Below are 15512 nucleotides of genomic sequence, written 5' to 3'. Positions count from 1 at the left end.
TTGTTGTTGTTGTTAAATACAATACGGCTATACGAAAGTGTATTTACTTATTTACTATTTAGTTATCTAGTGAATATTTGCATATTTTCCAGTTTTAGGCTGTTGTGAATAAAGGTCCTCTTTGCACGTGTGTCTTTTGGTACGTGAACATGTTTTCATTCCTCAGAGTTAAAGGCCTTAAATTGGAATTACTGGGTCATGTGCTTCCTAGGTGGTGCTGGTGGTAACCTGCCTGCCAGTGCAGGAGACATAAGAGATGTGAGTTCGATGATAGCTGGGTTGGGAAGATCCCCTGGAGGAGGTATGGCAATCCACTCCCGTATTCTTGCCTGGGGAATCGCATGGACAGAGGAGCCTGGAAGGCTACAATCCATAAGATTGCAAAGAGTTGGACATGACTGAAGCAACTTAGTATGCACATGTTAGTTTTATGTTTTAATTTATAAAGAACTGATGAACCTTTCCAGATGGTTATACCATTATGCATTCTCACCAGCAGCATACTAGAGTTCCATTTCTTCCAAATCCTTGTCAACATTTGATACTCTCAAATTGCAGACACTGATGGGTGTGTAGTGGTATCCCATTGCAGTTTCTTTTTAACTGTAGTAAAATATGCATAACATAAAATTTATTTTGACCATTTTAACTGTGTAGTTCAGTGGCATAAAGTACATTCACATTGGGCGACCATCACTCTTAACCCATTTTTGAAACTTGTTTGTCATTCCAAACTGAAACTCTGTCCCCGTTAAACAGTAACCAGCTAATTTCTTCCCCTCCCTCCAGCCTCTCTTCTACTTTCTGACTATGAATTTGGCTGTTGTAAGTACTCGTGTAAGTGGAATCATATGATGTTCTTTTTTTTGCTTTTGGTTTATTCCAGTTAGCATGATCTCAAGGTTGACCCATGTTACATCATATATCAGAATTTCTATTTCAAAGCTGAATAATACCCATTGTGTCTGTATACCACATTTTGTTTAATCATTCATTCATTGAGACGAGTGCCTTCCTTCCTTTGGCTTTTGTGAATAGTGCTACTATAAACATGGGGTGTAAAAATCTCTTCAAAGTCCCTGCTTTCGTTTCTTTTGGTTATATAGCTAGGAATGGAATTGCTGTGTCATATGGTAATTCTGTGTTTAATTATTTTGAAAACCAATATACCATTTTCCATAGCAGTTGTACTGTTTTACCTTCCCACAAGGATTCCAGTTTCTTCACATCTTTGCTAATACCTTGCTAATGTTATTTTTAAAAACTAATGGTCATATGATGGGTATGAAGTGTCATTGGTATTTTAATTTGCATTTCACTGATTAATGATATTGAAGTTTTCATATATTTATTGGCCATGTGTATATTTTTTTGTGAATATACAACTGTTTTCTTTCTCTTTTCAGCCTGCAAGTTCTTTTTTAGACAGGCATGTGTTCTGTATCATTACTGATTTGAGGGCAGGGTACTTATTTTGTTAAATTAGTGAAAAAGAAGTCGCTCAGTCGTGTCTGAGTCTTTGCGACCCCGTGGGCTGTAGTCCGTGGAATTCTCCAGGCCAGAATGCTGGAGTGGGTAGCCCTTCCCTTATCTAGGGGATCTTCCCAATCCAGGGATTGAACCCAGGTCTCCTGCATTGCAGGCAGATTCTTTACCAACTGAGCTTTCAGGGAAGCCCTAATTGAGAAGAGAGTAGTGTTGAAGTGTTTAACTATAATTGTGAACCTGCTATGTTTTCTTTCAATTCTGTTCCTTTTTGTTTCATGTATTTTCAAGTTCTGTTATCAGGTACATTCACATTTAGGACTGTTATATCTCCTTGATGGATTGATTCTTTATCACTAAGAAATGTGTCTCTTCTCTTGGGAATGTTCCTTGGCCTGAAGTCTGCTTTGTCTGGTGTTAACATAGCTACCCCTCCTTTCTTATGATTCGTGTTTACATGTTTCTGTTTCTTTACTTTCAACTTAATATGTCTTTTATAGTTTGTAGTTGCATCCTTTTTGATTGTTTACAATCTCTGCTTTTTGAGTTTTTGATCCATTTATATTTATTGTAATTGTCAATATGGTTGAGTTTAAGAGTATCAGGTTACTGTTTGTTTTTTAGTTGTGTTATTTATACTACTTCCCTCCCCCACTTCCTGCTTTCTTTTGGATTAAGCATTATTTAGAAGTCTGTTTTATCTCCACTGTTAGCTTGTATCTCTATTTTTTCCCCAGTTGGTTGCACTAGTATTTACAGTATGCACCTTAGTTTATCTCAGTCTGCCTGTAAAATAAGACCTCTTAGAGTACAGGAATTCTAGAACATTATAAATTCATTTACCTTTCTTCATCCTTTTTTGCCATTTTAATCTTCTGTTTTGCTTTTATGTAAGCTATGAATTCCACAGTAGAATTTCTGATTATTTCTTTATATAGTCAGCTGTTACATAAAGAAGTTTAAAAACCAGGAGCAATATTCTTTGATGTTTTGTTCATGTTTTCATTTCATTTCTTTTGTGTAGATTTTTTTCATGAACTCAAATTTCTATGTGATATTATTTTCCTTCTACTTGAAAAAATAAAAAAAATTCTAGAGCACTAAGTCTGTTGGCCAAAAAAAATCTTTCAGCTTCTATTTGTATGAAAATGTTGTTATTTCACTTGTAAAAATTTTATTAGGAAACTTTTCAAACTTACACAGGTATGAAATAATTGTAGAATGTAGTTCTACACTTAATATTTTACTTTATTTAATGTCTTGTATCTATATATCTGTTAACTTGTTTTATTTCTTTTTTTTTTTTTTGGATGCTTTTCAAAGTTTTGTTTTGGCCAAAAAGTTTGGGATTTCCCGTAACATTTTATAGAAAACTCCAAATGAACTTTTTGGCTAACTCAATAAGTTGCAGATGTTAGAATATCTCATCCTTAATTTTGTCATATATAGTTAACTAAAACATATGAAATGTATCATTATTAATTTAGTGTATTGCACTTAACTAAATTTAGTATATTTTTCTGGTTATCTGTTGGTACATAACAGATCACCCCAAACTTAGTGTCCCCCAAACATCTGCAGTTATTTGTTTTGTTTATAAAGCTGTACTTTGGGCAGAAATTGGCCAGGATAGCTTGTCTTGGCTTCCCCAAATTGGTTGTTTTGTTTTATACTCTTAACCAACAATTACAGGTTTCCAGTTGCTCTACATTCTTATCAGCATTTGGGACTCTCAGTCTTTTTGACGTAGCCATTCTAGTCGATATATAGTGGTTTATCTTAACATTTTGAAGGATATTTATCACTTGATACATAACTCTAGGTTGACATTTTTCTTTCCGCATTTGTTTCTGATGAGAAGTCTGTGGTTATACTTAATGTTTCTTCTCCTGTTCATAAAGTCTTTTTTGCCCCCTCTGGCGTCTCTTTTAAGATTTTCTCTTTATCCCTGATTTTTTTGTGTGTGTTTATCCTGCTTAGGATTTATTGACTTTGGGTGTGTTTGTTTTTTTTCTTTTTTGGTTTGTTTTGGTCTATGTGCTTATGCTTTCATCAAATTTGGAAAAGTGTCAGTCATTATTTCTTCACATGTATTTTTTTAAAGTCACTTCTCTTCCTTCTACATTGTTTTCCAGGGACTCTGGTTATATGTATAATGTTAGATTATTTGATAATTATATTCAGATCATTAATATTTTTAGTTCTTTTTTTGTCTCTTTCTGCTTCCACTTACTTTGTCTTGTATTTTACTGTTTTTTCCCCCTTCAGTGTCAAATACTTTGAGATGATTTATATATTTATGTAAGTATTATATATATATATTTATATACATTATTTTGTATTTCTAAAAGTTTCATTTTCATATATCCTTTTGAATCCTTGATCATATTTATAATATCTATTTTAAAAGTTCTCATCTACTGATTCCATCAGTTTTTTCCCTTCAGGGTCTTTTGACTAGTTTTTCTTTTGGTTATTGGTCTTGTTTTCCTGTTTGTAAATTTAGTAGTTTACTACTGGATACTGAATATTGTAATATTCTGTTGTTGAGTGGCTGGATTTTGTTGTCTTTTCGATTGTTAAATTTTGTTGTGGCAGCCAGTGAAGTAACTTGTTGCTCAGCTTGATTCCTTCAAGGTTCTGCTAGAGTGTATCTAGAAAAGGCTTAACTTTTGGGCTGGTAGCTACTAGAACGGCATGGCCTTTCTTAGTTTTCTACTAAATGTCCTGTAAATGTCTATGAAATGTTCTAAGTGTCCACATGTTCTCTTCATTCTGATTGGGGGGAACTTAGTGATCTCCAAGTCTTGTATGAGCACTGGGAATATCTCAGCTCACAGCTCCTCTTTCTTCAGCTTCATGGAGTCTTTCACTTTATTCATGCCCAGTTTAGTATATAGTGACAGACTTGAAAGGACCCTCAAGGCTTATGGAAACTTTTCTCTGCTTAGCTCCCCTCTCTGGCACTCAGTCTTAGTAGATATTCTAGCCATTTCAGCCTACTCAACTCTGACCTCTTGCTTCACACCCCAGTGAGACTGCTGTCCTCTGTCTGGGTTTCCCTCCATTGACTCTTATCAGAAAGTTGCCTTTAGGCAGAAATTCAAGCATTCAAAGGGTTCACCTTAACTCTGTTTATTCTCATGGATCAGTCTCACACTGCCTTGTACCCAGGGTCTGAAAACATTTTTTCATGTGTGTTGTCCAGTTTTCTTGTTTTTGATAAGAAGTAACTGTTAGATACTTTTTGGATCTTTCTCTGGACTTTCTGTTTCATCTACATTTATTTATTAAGTGCTCATACCATACTGTGCTTTTTAAAATAAAATTTTCATTCAAGTATGATACACATACAAAAGCATATAAGTATGCACATAGGTTGTTACACTTTCACACACTGAGCACACAGATGTAGTCTGCATTCAGATCAAGGAATATGATCAGTTCCTCTGAAGCCCCTTGTGCTTTCTTTGTCATTAATTCTCTTTCCCCAAGAGTAACCAGTATCCTGACTTCTACTGGCATAGATGAGATTTTCCTGTTTTTATATTTTATGTAATTTGAAACAGTCACATGTAGTTGTATCTGACTTATCTCACACAGCATATTTGTGTGCTTCATCCACACTGTTGGTTGTCGCTGGCTGCTTATCATGTCTGTATGGTACAGTTGACCCTTGAGAAGGTGTGGGGCTCGGGGTGCCCGTCCCCTGCACATTTACAAAGCTGCGTGTATGGCCACAGTAGGCCTTGCAGACTGACAGTTTTGTGACTTCAACCAGCTGTAAATAGTGTTACTATATTAGTGTATTTTCTGAAGAAAAATCCACGTCTAAGTGGACTTGGATAGTTCACACTTGGGTTGTTCAAAGATCAGCTGTATTTTGTTTTTCATTCCACTGCTGATGGACATTTTAGTCATTTCTGGTTTAGGGTGACTAAGACTGTTGTTACTGTCAATTTTCCACTAAATATCTTCTAGTGAACGTGTGTTCTCATTTCTGTTTGACGTACCTAGAGGAATTTTTAAGTTATAGGATATGTATACATTTAGTTTTAGTAGATAACGGTCAAATTTTTTTGAAGGGGTTGTATCAATTTTAATTATACTATTTACTATCCTACATTTAGTCCCTGGTAGAACAAGTTTTTTGGAAAGAGAGACGTTTCTTTTAGAAAATGAAATATTCTTGGTGATTCTTAGTTTTTGAGCTTCAGAATATACTTTCGTTAAATTGACTTGGGGTAAATTTGTGTTATTTTAGAATTAAGGGATACTCTTGTTTATTCATCTGTGAATTGCATTTGGAACTACTTCAGAATCCTTTTTCAGGCCAGAGCTTTACTTTTTTTTTTTCCCCCCCTTGTACACGGGAGGTGTGGAGTCAAGAAAACAGTCCCCAATATGATGAAAGTAAACATGAAGGAGACGCGCCTTCCCCTCAACCAGCTTATAATTAGAAGCACTGAGAAATGTATGCAGATAGCTATAATATATAAAATAATAAACTTAAGGTAGAAATTAATAAAGTATTAGGAATATATAGTAAATGATTATTTACAGAAGAGATTAGAGAATTGTGTGGTACAGTAATTAAAATGAGTATTTTTTAACAGGGCATAATAGGTGGGTGGGAGATAAAGGTTAGCAAAAGATAGAGAAGTATTTTGGGGTAAACTGTTGTGAGAAACAAAAGCATTGAACTCAGAAATACAGATGGCTAGTAAGCAACAGTTAGAACTGGACATGAAACAACAGCCTGGTTCCAAATAGGAAAAGGAGTACATCAAGGCTGTATATTGTCACCCTGCTTGTTTAACTTATATGCAGAGTACATCATGAGAAACACTGGGCTGGAGGAAGCACAAGCTGGCATCAAGATTGCTGGGAGAAATATCAATAACCTCAGATATGCAGATAACACCACCCTTACGGCAGAAGGTGAAGAAGAACTAAAGAGCCTCTTGATGACAGTGAAAGAGGAGAGTGAAAAAGTTGGCTTAAAGCTCAGCATTCAGAAAACTAAGATCATGGCATCTGGTCCCATCACTTCATGGGAAATAGATGGGGAAACAGTGGAAACAGTGTCAGACTTTATTTTTCTGGGCTCCAAAATCACTGCAGATGGTGACTGCAGCCATGAAATTAAAAGACGCTTACTCCTTGGAAGGAAAGTTATGACCAACCTAGATAGCATATTGAAAAGCAGAGACATTACTTTGCCAACAAAGGTCCATCTAGTCAAGGCTATGGTTTTTCCAGTGGTCATGTATGGATGTGAGAGTTGGACCATAAAGAAAGCTGAGCGTGGAATAATTGATGCTTTTGAACTGTGGTGTTGGAGAAGACTCTTAAGAGTCCCTTGGACTGTAAAGACATCAGAACAGTCAGTCCTAAAGGAAATCAACTGTGAATATTCATTGGTGCTGAAGCTAAAGCTGCAGTACTTTGGCCACCTGATGAGAAGAGCTGACTCATTGGAGAGGACCCTGATGCTGGGAAAGATTGAGGGCAAGGGGGCAACAGAGGATGAGGTGGTTGGATGGCATCACTTACTCAATGGACATGAGTTTGAGCAAGCTCCAGGAGATATGAGGGACAGGGAAGCCTCATGTAGGTGGGGCACAAAGAGTTGGACACAATATTAGTGACTGATCAACAGTGGAAGGAAAAGACATGGTCTTTAGAATCAGACAACTTGATCTTAACCTTATATTTACTAGTTAAGTGACCTAAAGCACGTCACCTAATAGGAAATATTCCTCTTTTGTAAGATGTTTATCCTGAGAAGTATATTTTGTGAACATTTTCAAGCAGTGGAAGTATAAAAACGAATTATATGTATGTTCTCTAAAAGTGTGGTCTAGTCAGAGAAGAGGCTGGACTGGCAAATTTTTTCCGAATCGTGTACAGTTTCATCTGAAATGCTACTCTGGAACAAAACCAACAACAGAATAATTGGGGGAAGTGTTGGAGTGTGGGGGAATTTCTGAGATAGAATTGATAGCAGTGGGTGAGTTTGTTGTACTGGAAAGGGCTTCTCTTTAGAATATAACTCAGTTTTCTAATTTGGATGACTGGACTGGTAGTGGTATCATTACTTCCCCTGGTTTTTCTTAATATGTCTGGGATAAACATTAGTCATGCCTCAGTGCTCACTTTATATGTTACTTTATAAAGAATATCTTTACTTTTTTCCCAGACTTAAGTCAGAATACTCTATTTGTGCACTTGTATTGTGGTTTCTTCCTCACAACACTTAACTGTGCATTGCAGTTACCTACTTTATTGTGGTTTTTATTGTTTGTGCCTATTTCCCCCATTACATGGGAATAAGAGCAAGTCTAGTTTCCAATTCTGGGGAGGGGGGTCACTAAAATTTTATAGACTGAATTTTGAATTTATTTTAATTTTTTAAATTAATAAATTTTAATTGGAGGCTAATTACTTTACAATATTCATAGTGGTTTTTGCCATACATTGACAAATCAGCCATGGGTGTACATTTGTCCCCCATCGTGAACCCCCTCCTACCTCCCTCCCCATCTCATCCCTCAGTGTCCTCCTAGGGCACCGGCTTTGAGTGCCCCACTTCATGCATTGAACTTGGACTGGTCATCTGTTTCACATTTGGTAATACACATGTTTTAGTGCTATTCTCTAAAATCATCCCACCCTCGCCTTCTCCCACAGAGTCCAAAAGTCTATTCTTTATATCTGTGTAAGAGCATGTCTAGTTTCTTTCAGTATGTCTTCGTCCACTTGTAGACCTTCAAACATTTTAAAATTTGGGCTATAATTGCCATATAACATTGTATTAGTTTTAGGTAGTAGACATTCTTTGATCTTTAGTATCAAACTGTACAGTGGTTGGGCTAAATAAAAACGAGGGGGGAAATGAAGAATGGCACCATTTTTTTCATTTTTCACCTTTTTTTTTTTTTTTTTTTTACCATTTTTCTTATAACCTGTAATTAGCAGGACAACAAGAGTAGGAAGAGTAGGCACATCAAGATGGAGTGAGGTTTTTTTTAATAATTGAGTTTGATTTTATATACTAATGAACATCCCAAGTGCATGTGTACCATTGGTAACTGAGAGTAGCAGGCTTATGACTCAAGAGATCAAGGCTTAAAAGTTGTAAGGGCTCTTAAGATGTGAGGGATCTTAAAAGATGTTAGGGATCTTAAGTATATAGAGAGGTGATGGAGGAACAGGTGCTGACCTTGTCCAGAAAATTAATTTAACCTAAATTGCTGCTAAGTCACTTCAGTTGTGTCCGACTCTGTGCGACTCCATAGACGGCAGCCCACCAGGCTCCCCCGTCCCTGGGATTCTCCAGGCAAGAACACTGGAGTGGGTTGCCATTTCCTTCTCCAATGCATGAAAGTAAAAAGTGAAAGTGAAGTTGCTCAGTCGTGTCCGACTCTTCGTGACCCCATGGACTGCAGCCCACCAGGCTCTGTCCATGGGATTTTCCAGGCAAGAGTACTGGAGTGGGGTGCCACTGCCTTCTCCATAACCTAAATTAAATAGCCCCTTTTCTTACCTTAAGAAAAGGGCTACTGATGGAAACTTAGAGGCTGTGGTTGGGGAGTAGGAAAATGAACTGGCAGAAGACATAGTTCCAGTCAGAGGTAGAACACTGACAGGTACAGCATTATGGAAGCCAGGAGGGGTGAGAAATGGTTAGAATTGTGAAATATTGCAGAGAAAAAGTAGGATTAAGAGGTCATAAGATGTAGCCCATATGAGAATGATGATGACTTTTATAAGAAAACTTTGAGTATGTGAAAAGTTTTGTATGTTAGCATCTGAGGTAATGGTCTTTCTGGTGGTTAAAGGAAGGTAACGGTACTGTAAAGTGTTAATGGAGTTGAGGGAATTATGTTGGAAGTACTATAAGAAAGTAATATTTAAAAATTTAGTGAATTTAAATCTAGAGTGAACTAAAATGAGGAGAACCTAAAGGCAGGAAGCTTTATGCAGGAAAGTTACTGGGAACACTCTTGTTGAGAAATTTACAAATGTACAAAGCTGAATGAGTTTGTCAACAAGTAGCTTTCCCACAAATTTAAGACACTGTAAACATGGCATAAATGAGAACAGGATTGCTAAGTGGACATAATGAAAAAGTGATAGAAAAAGTAGTCTGGAAATTAAATTTGTCCTATGATTATAAGGAGGTGAAGGAAATAGGCTATTGGAGAGGAGATAAAAGACATGACAGATGTATTAATAATAAATATGCACCTGTGTAGAGGCAGAAAAAGTGAGGGTAGGCAGATGGACTGTTTTAAGGATAAATGAAAATGATAGTAGGACAGGTGGATATAGATTCATATTGACATTTCTTATTTTTAGATGCATTTCTTATTCTTTGATTTATACTGAGCCCTCTGCTGAATATAAAGAAAATAAAGGCACTAGGTGCGGTGTAAGAGTGCTAATAGTTAAATTTGCAGAGTGCAACTAGCATTTTTGGTGCTTACAGTTTCTGTTACTTATCCTATATCTTCATAGATGTGGTATATTTCTTCCATGATTATGTGTTCCTAATCTTCTAAGGCAAAGTATCTCAAATTGGGGTATACATATCACATGAAATGTGTGCTTAAAATACAGATCTCTATATCCCCATTTTATGTACTGAATCACAGTCTCTGGAGGTTGAGATCAAGTAAGTATGCATTTTTTTTTTTTACAGATTCCTCAGGTGATTGTATTATAGAAGAGAGTTTGAGACTCTGTTAAGATCTTAACATTTGATTAATTTTAAAAACAGTAATTATATGCTGCTGCTGCTAAGTCACTTCAGTGGTGTCCGACTCTGTGCGACCCCATGGACTGTAGCCCACCAGGCTCCTCTGTCCCTGGGATTCTCCAGGCAAGAACACTGGAGTGGGTTGCCATTTCCTTCTCCAATTATATGCAGTATATTCATTTTCTGACAACAACCTTTAGGATGCTGGGTGGGTTTCCTGACTTGGTAGGGAACTTGGTTTCTTCATATGTAGTAAAAGGAAATATATTAAAAAAAAAAAAAAAAAACTTCAGTTCTGTTCAACTGAGACGTGCTCTGATTGTGTACAAATGAGATAAGAATTTACAGTGATTATTTGGATCCATGCTAAAGCTTAAAGGCTTCAAAATTTGTTTTTTGATAAGAGAAGTTTTGATAGGTTAAATGTTTGATTTAAGGAATAATAATTGCTACCGTACACTGAGGCCCTATTATGCTCCAGGCAACATTGTCTTACATACTTTAAAAATATTTTCACTAATGCAACAACCTGACACCTAAGACTGACAGGACACTCCCAAGCTGCTACTCTGGGAGGTAGCGGGGCAGATGCTCCTATATGTACCTAACATAGCAGGTGCTCACCATATATAATTTAGTTAAAAGCTTAACTGCTATAGGTATCTGAAGGAATTCAAGACACGTACTTAAATAGTTGTCATGTATTTTCAGCCCTGTTGGAGAGAGAGAGGAGTAAGGAAATGGAGATCAGTAAGCTCTGTGGCTGGAGAAGGCAGTAGCACCCCACTCCAGTACTTTTGCCTAGAAAATCCCATGGACGGAGGAGCCTGGTAGGCTGCAGTCCATGGGGTCGATAAGAGTCGGACATGACTGAGCGACTTCACTTTTACTTCTCACTTGCATGCATTGGAGAAGGAAATGGCAGCCCACTCCAGTGTTCTTGCCTGGAGAATCCCAGGGACGGGGAAGCCTGGTAGGCTGCCGTCTATGGGGTCACACAGAGTCGGACACGACTGAAGCGACTTAGCAGCAGCAGCAGCAGCAGCAAGCTCTGTGGCTGAAAATGGGCATCATGGTTCTGCCCGCTGGAAGCCTTCAGGCCGCAGGGCCTGCCTAACTACCTGTCCATACATCCTGGCAGCAGCTCTTAGGGGCGTTTGTCTCTTGATATGTTTTGAATATTCACAGATACTACAAATGAGTTTGGTTCTGTAATTTTAGAGCAATTTTTTTTCTTTGAAAGTTGTCTATTCAGTTGTCTGTGTAAAAAGAATTGAGTGAGGTGTTTTATGTTTTAGGTTAAAAATCTGTAAGAGCCTGATTTTAGAATTCACCAGCTCCTCAGAAGTTTGGCGAAATATGGTATGTTTCTGTTTTATTTTTTGAAAGTCAAAATTGCATGAATATCTTAATGTCATGATTAGAATAGTGATGTATTCAGCAGATTTGGATAACTGCCATTTTTAAAGGATTATGCTGCTAGGTGCTAAATCACTATGCTGCCAGGTAGACTGTATGAGGGCTCCAAGTGGGATTCGGAAAGAAATTTAGAAGAGGTTAGTGTGCTACGAGGGGTAAAATAATTGCATAAGAAGATTGAGGGGGCAAGTTTGGCTGTTAGGCTATGAGTTAATAATAGCTTCCATTTATTGGGCTTTTTCTATGTGTCAAGCACTGTTTTGAACAAAATACATGTTTGTTCATCCTCATGACAGACCTCTGAAATAGGTACTACTGTTACCTTAGTTCTGTATATTGGGAAACAGTCTTGGAGAGGTTAAGAAACTTGCCCAAGATTTTCCATTGAGTAAGGGACCAAACAAGGCCTTGTATCCATCCTGACTCTGGGAGCTGTTTGCTCTGTTGAGCACTAGACTATGAAAAAGTAAGTCTAGAAGAGAAAACTTGCCTCAGTATTTTTCACAGAACATGTAGCTCTTTAATGAATTAATTCATCTCAGTTAATCAATTAAAAGGTATTTTGACTTCTTCATTTTTATGTTTTACAGGTTGGAAAGTTAGACTTGGATCTTTTAAATCCACATACACTATTAGTCTTATGAAGACCAGAGGAAATACTATTCGTTTCAGGGGGCGCATTACCTCTTTTCCAAATGACCTCAGGAATCTTCTAGGTTGTTATTAGGAAGCATGTAACATGATAGGAAAATCTAGGAAATTTGATATCTTCCAGGGATCATAAATCCCACATATTTAGGCATACCTCAGAGGTATTTCAGGTTTAGTTCTAGACTACTGCAGTAAGGCAAATAAAGCTAATCATGTGAAGTTTCTGGGTTTCTGATGCCTATGAAGGTTATAGTGACAGATGCTTTCTATAGTATATTAAGTGTACCATAACATTATGTCTAAAAAATAGTGTACATATCTTAATTAAAAAATACTTTGTTGATTAAAAAAAGTGCTAAACATCATCTGAGCCTTCCGCAAGTTGTTATAGTAATATCAAAAGTTACTGATCATAAATCACTGTGGCAAATATAATAATGAGGAAAAAATGTGAAATATTGCAAGAATTAACGAAAATGTGACACGGAGATATGAAGTGAGCCAATGCTGTTGGAAAGATGGCACCTGTAGACTTGCTAGAGGCAGGCTGCCACAAACCTTCAGTTTGTCAAAGACGACACACATTATTTGTGAAGCACAATAAAATGAAGTATGTCTGTATTGGAGTCCGCGAAAGTTATTTATGTATTCTTTGGCCAACTCTTACCCTTATCTGAATTTGAAGCCCAAGTTCATAGGCTGCAGAGTTATGGGTTCAAGCATTGATGTTTCATCCCTTAGTATTCTCAAATAGCTTCCTATTTTATAAATGTCAAGGGTCTTTTGTTTCTGTCTCCTAATTTTCTCATCTTTCCTTAGATAACTTTTCAGATTTGGCCTGGATATATAGTTTGGTAGCGAAATCATCCGGAGGAAAAACTAGTTGCAGGGCATGAACTCTTGATTCTGGGGTATTCCCGATGTGTATCTTTGCCAGTACTGCAGTGTGAGTAGGATGCCTGATAAATCGTGAACCATGATAATCAGGACAGTTCAGCTAAGGCCAAGTAAGGGGATCAGAGGATACTAGGTTGAGGGAGAAAAAAATGATTTTGTATTTCGCCATTCTCTGTCATGAAACTGAATGTTAGTGGATTTATGACTGATAAGGAGAATATGATATTCATGAAATACCCAAGGAGTTTTTGCTACTGTTATATTATCCTGTGGAATAAGTAGGAATAGACTTGGTGTGTGTGTGTGTGTGTGTGTGTTTATAACTATTTCATTAAGCATTTGACTACCTGGAAAACTGTTACTATTAGTCCCATTTAAACTATTATAATTGTGGATTCTCAATTTATATTTTAAATCTTTGCTTACTTACATATATTTAAATCATGAGGCTCTAGAACAAAACTAAACAAAATCACAAAATACTAATTCTGGTTAGGAAGTCAATATACCTATGTTTTAGTCCTAGGCCTGGCTTCAACACTAATACTAAAATCTTGGGCAAGTCAATTAATCACTCTAAGGCTGCTTTGTTTTTCTGTTTTTTTAAAATTCTTTCTATCGTACCTACTTGGTATAGGTTAGAGCCATAGTTGTTTTGAGATTTAAGATACTGTTGACCAAAGTGCTTTTGTAAACTGTGACACTTCATAAAAGTACAAGATTATTGTCATGTTTTCTCAAGTGAAGAAATAATTTAAGAAAAAAGTGCTGGAAAATAGTCCTTGAAAGCATTTCTATAATTATTCTTCTGATGAATGTTACATTGGCACCTAATTTGAACCTGTGAAGATTTTTTTTTTTTTGAACAATGAATTGAGTTTATAAAGTGTTCTAACTAAAGATTTGTTTAATTTATTAGAGTTATTAAACCTACGCTCAGATCAAGTTAGCAGCTAGACTGGTGTGACAACCTGTTTTTAATCAGTGACTCAAAGCTGTGATCACCCTGATGTCACCGAATGGCCACAGCTTGTAAAAGGTAATTTTGAATGTTATTTTACAGCCTTTAAAAGGCTGCCATTGTAAAATACATGCTGTTAAAAAAAAGAAGGAAGAAAATGTATAGTTGACAGGGATACTGACTGCTAAGAATAGTGGACCTACGAGTTGACCCGCTTCTCCGTTTAATCTCCTTCCTAAAATACTTTCTGCCTTTTCCCCAGACTTATCTGTATGAATAAATAGGAAAGTATTTCTAAAAATTTCCAAGTTTTTAAATAAAGATTTTATTATGAAGATTAAAAAAAAAACTATGAAAAAAGTCTTAATATACATTTTAAAATATGCTTTTCATGTGGTGAGAGTTTTAATAACACTGGTATACTGTTCTGTCCCAGAGAGTTACAGTGGAAGTTAAAGGAGGGCCTTGCAGTCCAGAGAAGCTGCACCTCATAAAAATCTCTCTTCTGATTTGTTTTTCTGACAAACTTTAGGTTAACCTGAGTCAGTACTTTTGGGGTTTTTTTCGTTTGATTTGTGTCCTCAATTTGGTAAAATTACGGCTGACTGAATGGATATGAGCTTGAGCAAGCTCCAGGAGATGATGGACAGGGAAGCCTGGTGTGCTGCATACAGTCCACGGGGTTGCAAAGAGTTGGACACGACTGAGCAGCTGAACAGCCAGATCCTTACTTCCCAGCATTTGACAGTAAAGAATAAAGACTCTTCAGGAGCTAAATTAAAGCTTGGAAGCTATTGTTAGATCTTAGGTATTTTATTTATTTATTGGAGTTTTGGAATTTTTTTCCCCCAAACTTTAAACTTATTTTGTATTTGGGTGTAGCCAGTTAACAATGTGGTGGGAGTTTCAGGTGAATAGCAAATAGCATATATCTGTTCTCCCCCCAGATCTTACGTACTTTAAAATTTTGAGTGTTTGGATCCTAACTTTAGGATACTCTTTGGTAAATTATTTAGAATGTTACAGACAGAATACAATAAGCAGAATGACTAGAAATTTATACAGGCAGGTACTATTACTTATTACTCACTATAATATAAAAAGTGCTTCTTTTAGTTCAGTGTTTATTCATAACCTTTTTCTTGATTAAAAAACAATTTCCGTTTTGAGTGAAAAACAAATGCACTATGTTTAAGAGTCTTAGGGTAGATTGTTTTAAGGTAATAATCGTCAATTTATATTATTCTTTTCTTCTTCTTGAATTGGTTTAAATTACTTGGTTTGACTTTAAAGTGGTTTTGGTAGTTACATTAATATATGTTAATATTAAATGAT

General features: G+C 36.5%; 1 protein-coding gene across 5 annotated transcripts in view; it reads left to right on the top strand.

Annotated features, from left to right (window-relative positions):
* UBE3A (ubiquitin protein ligase E3A) overlaps window positions 1-15512 on the top strand; it is a 96429-nt gene that overhangs the window by 21320 nt on the left and 59597 nt on the right. For 2 of the 5 annotated variants that reach the window (XM_005221700.5, XM_024981863.2), the window contains exons 2-3: window positions 11548-11611; window positions 14136-14255. The exons of 2 other annotated variants lie outside the window; for them this stretch is intronic. In XM_005221700.5, the coding sequence (XP_005221757.1) occupies window positions 14236-14255 (20 nt within the window). In that variant the 5' untranslated portion in view covers window positions 11548-11611; window positions 14136-14235. 5 annotated transcript variants of the gene reach the window in all.

This window comes from Bos taurus, chromosome 21, assembly GCF_002263795.3.
Source record: "Bos taurus isolate L1 Dominette 01449 registration number 42190680 breed Hereford chromosome 21, ARS-UCD2.0, whole genome shotgun sequence".
Classification (NCBI taxonomy): Eukaryota; Metazoa; Chordata; class Mammalia; order Artiodactyla; family Bovidae; genus Bos; species Bos taurus.
The sequence above is the reverse complement of the archived record's forward strand: the minus strand, read 5'-3'. Positions and strand labels throughout refer to the sequence as shown.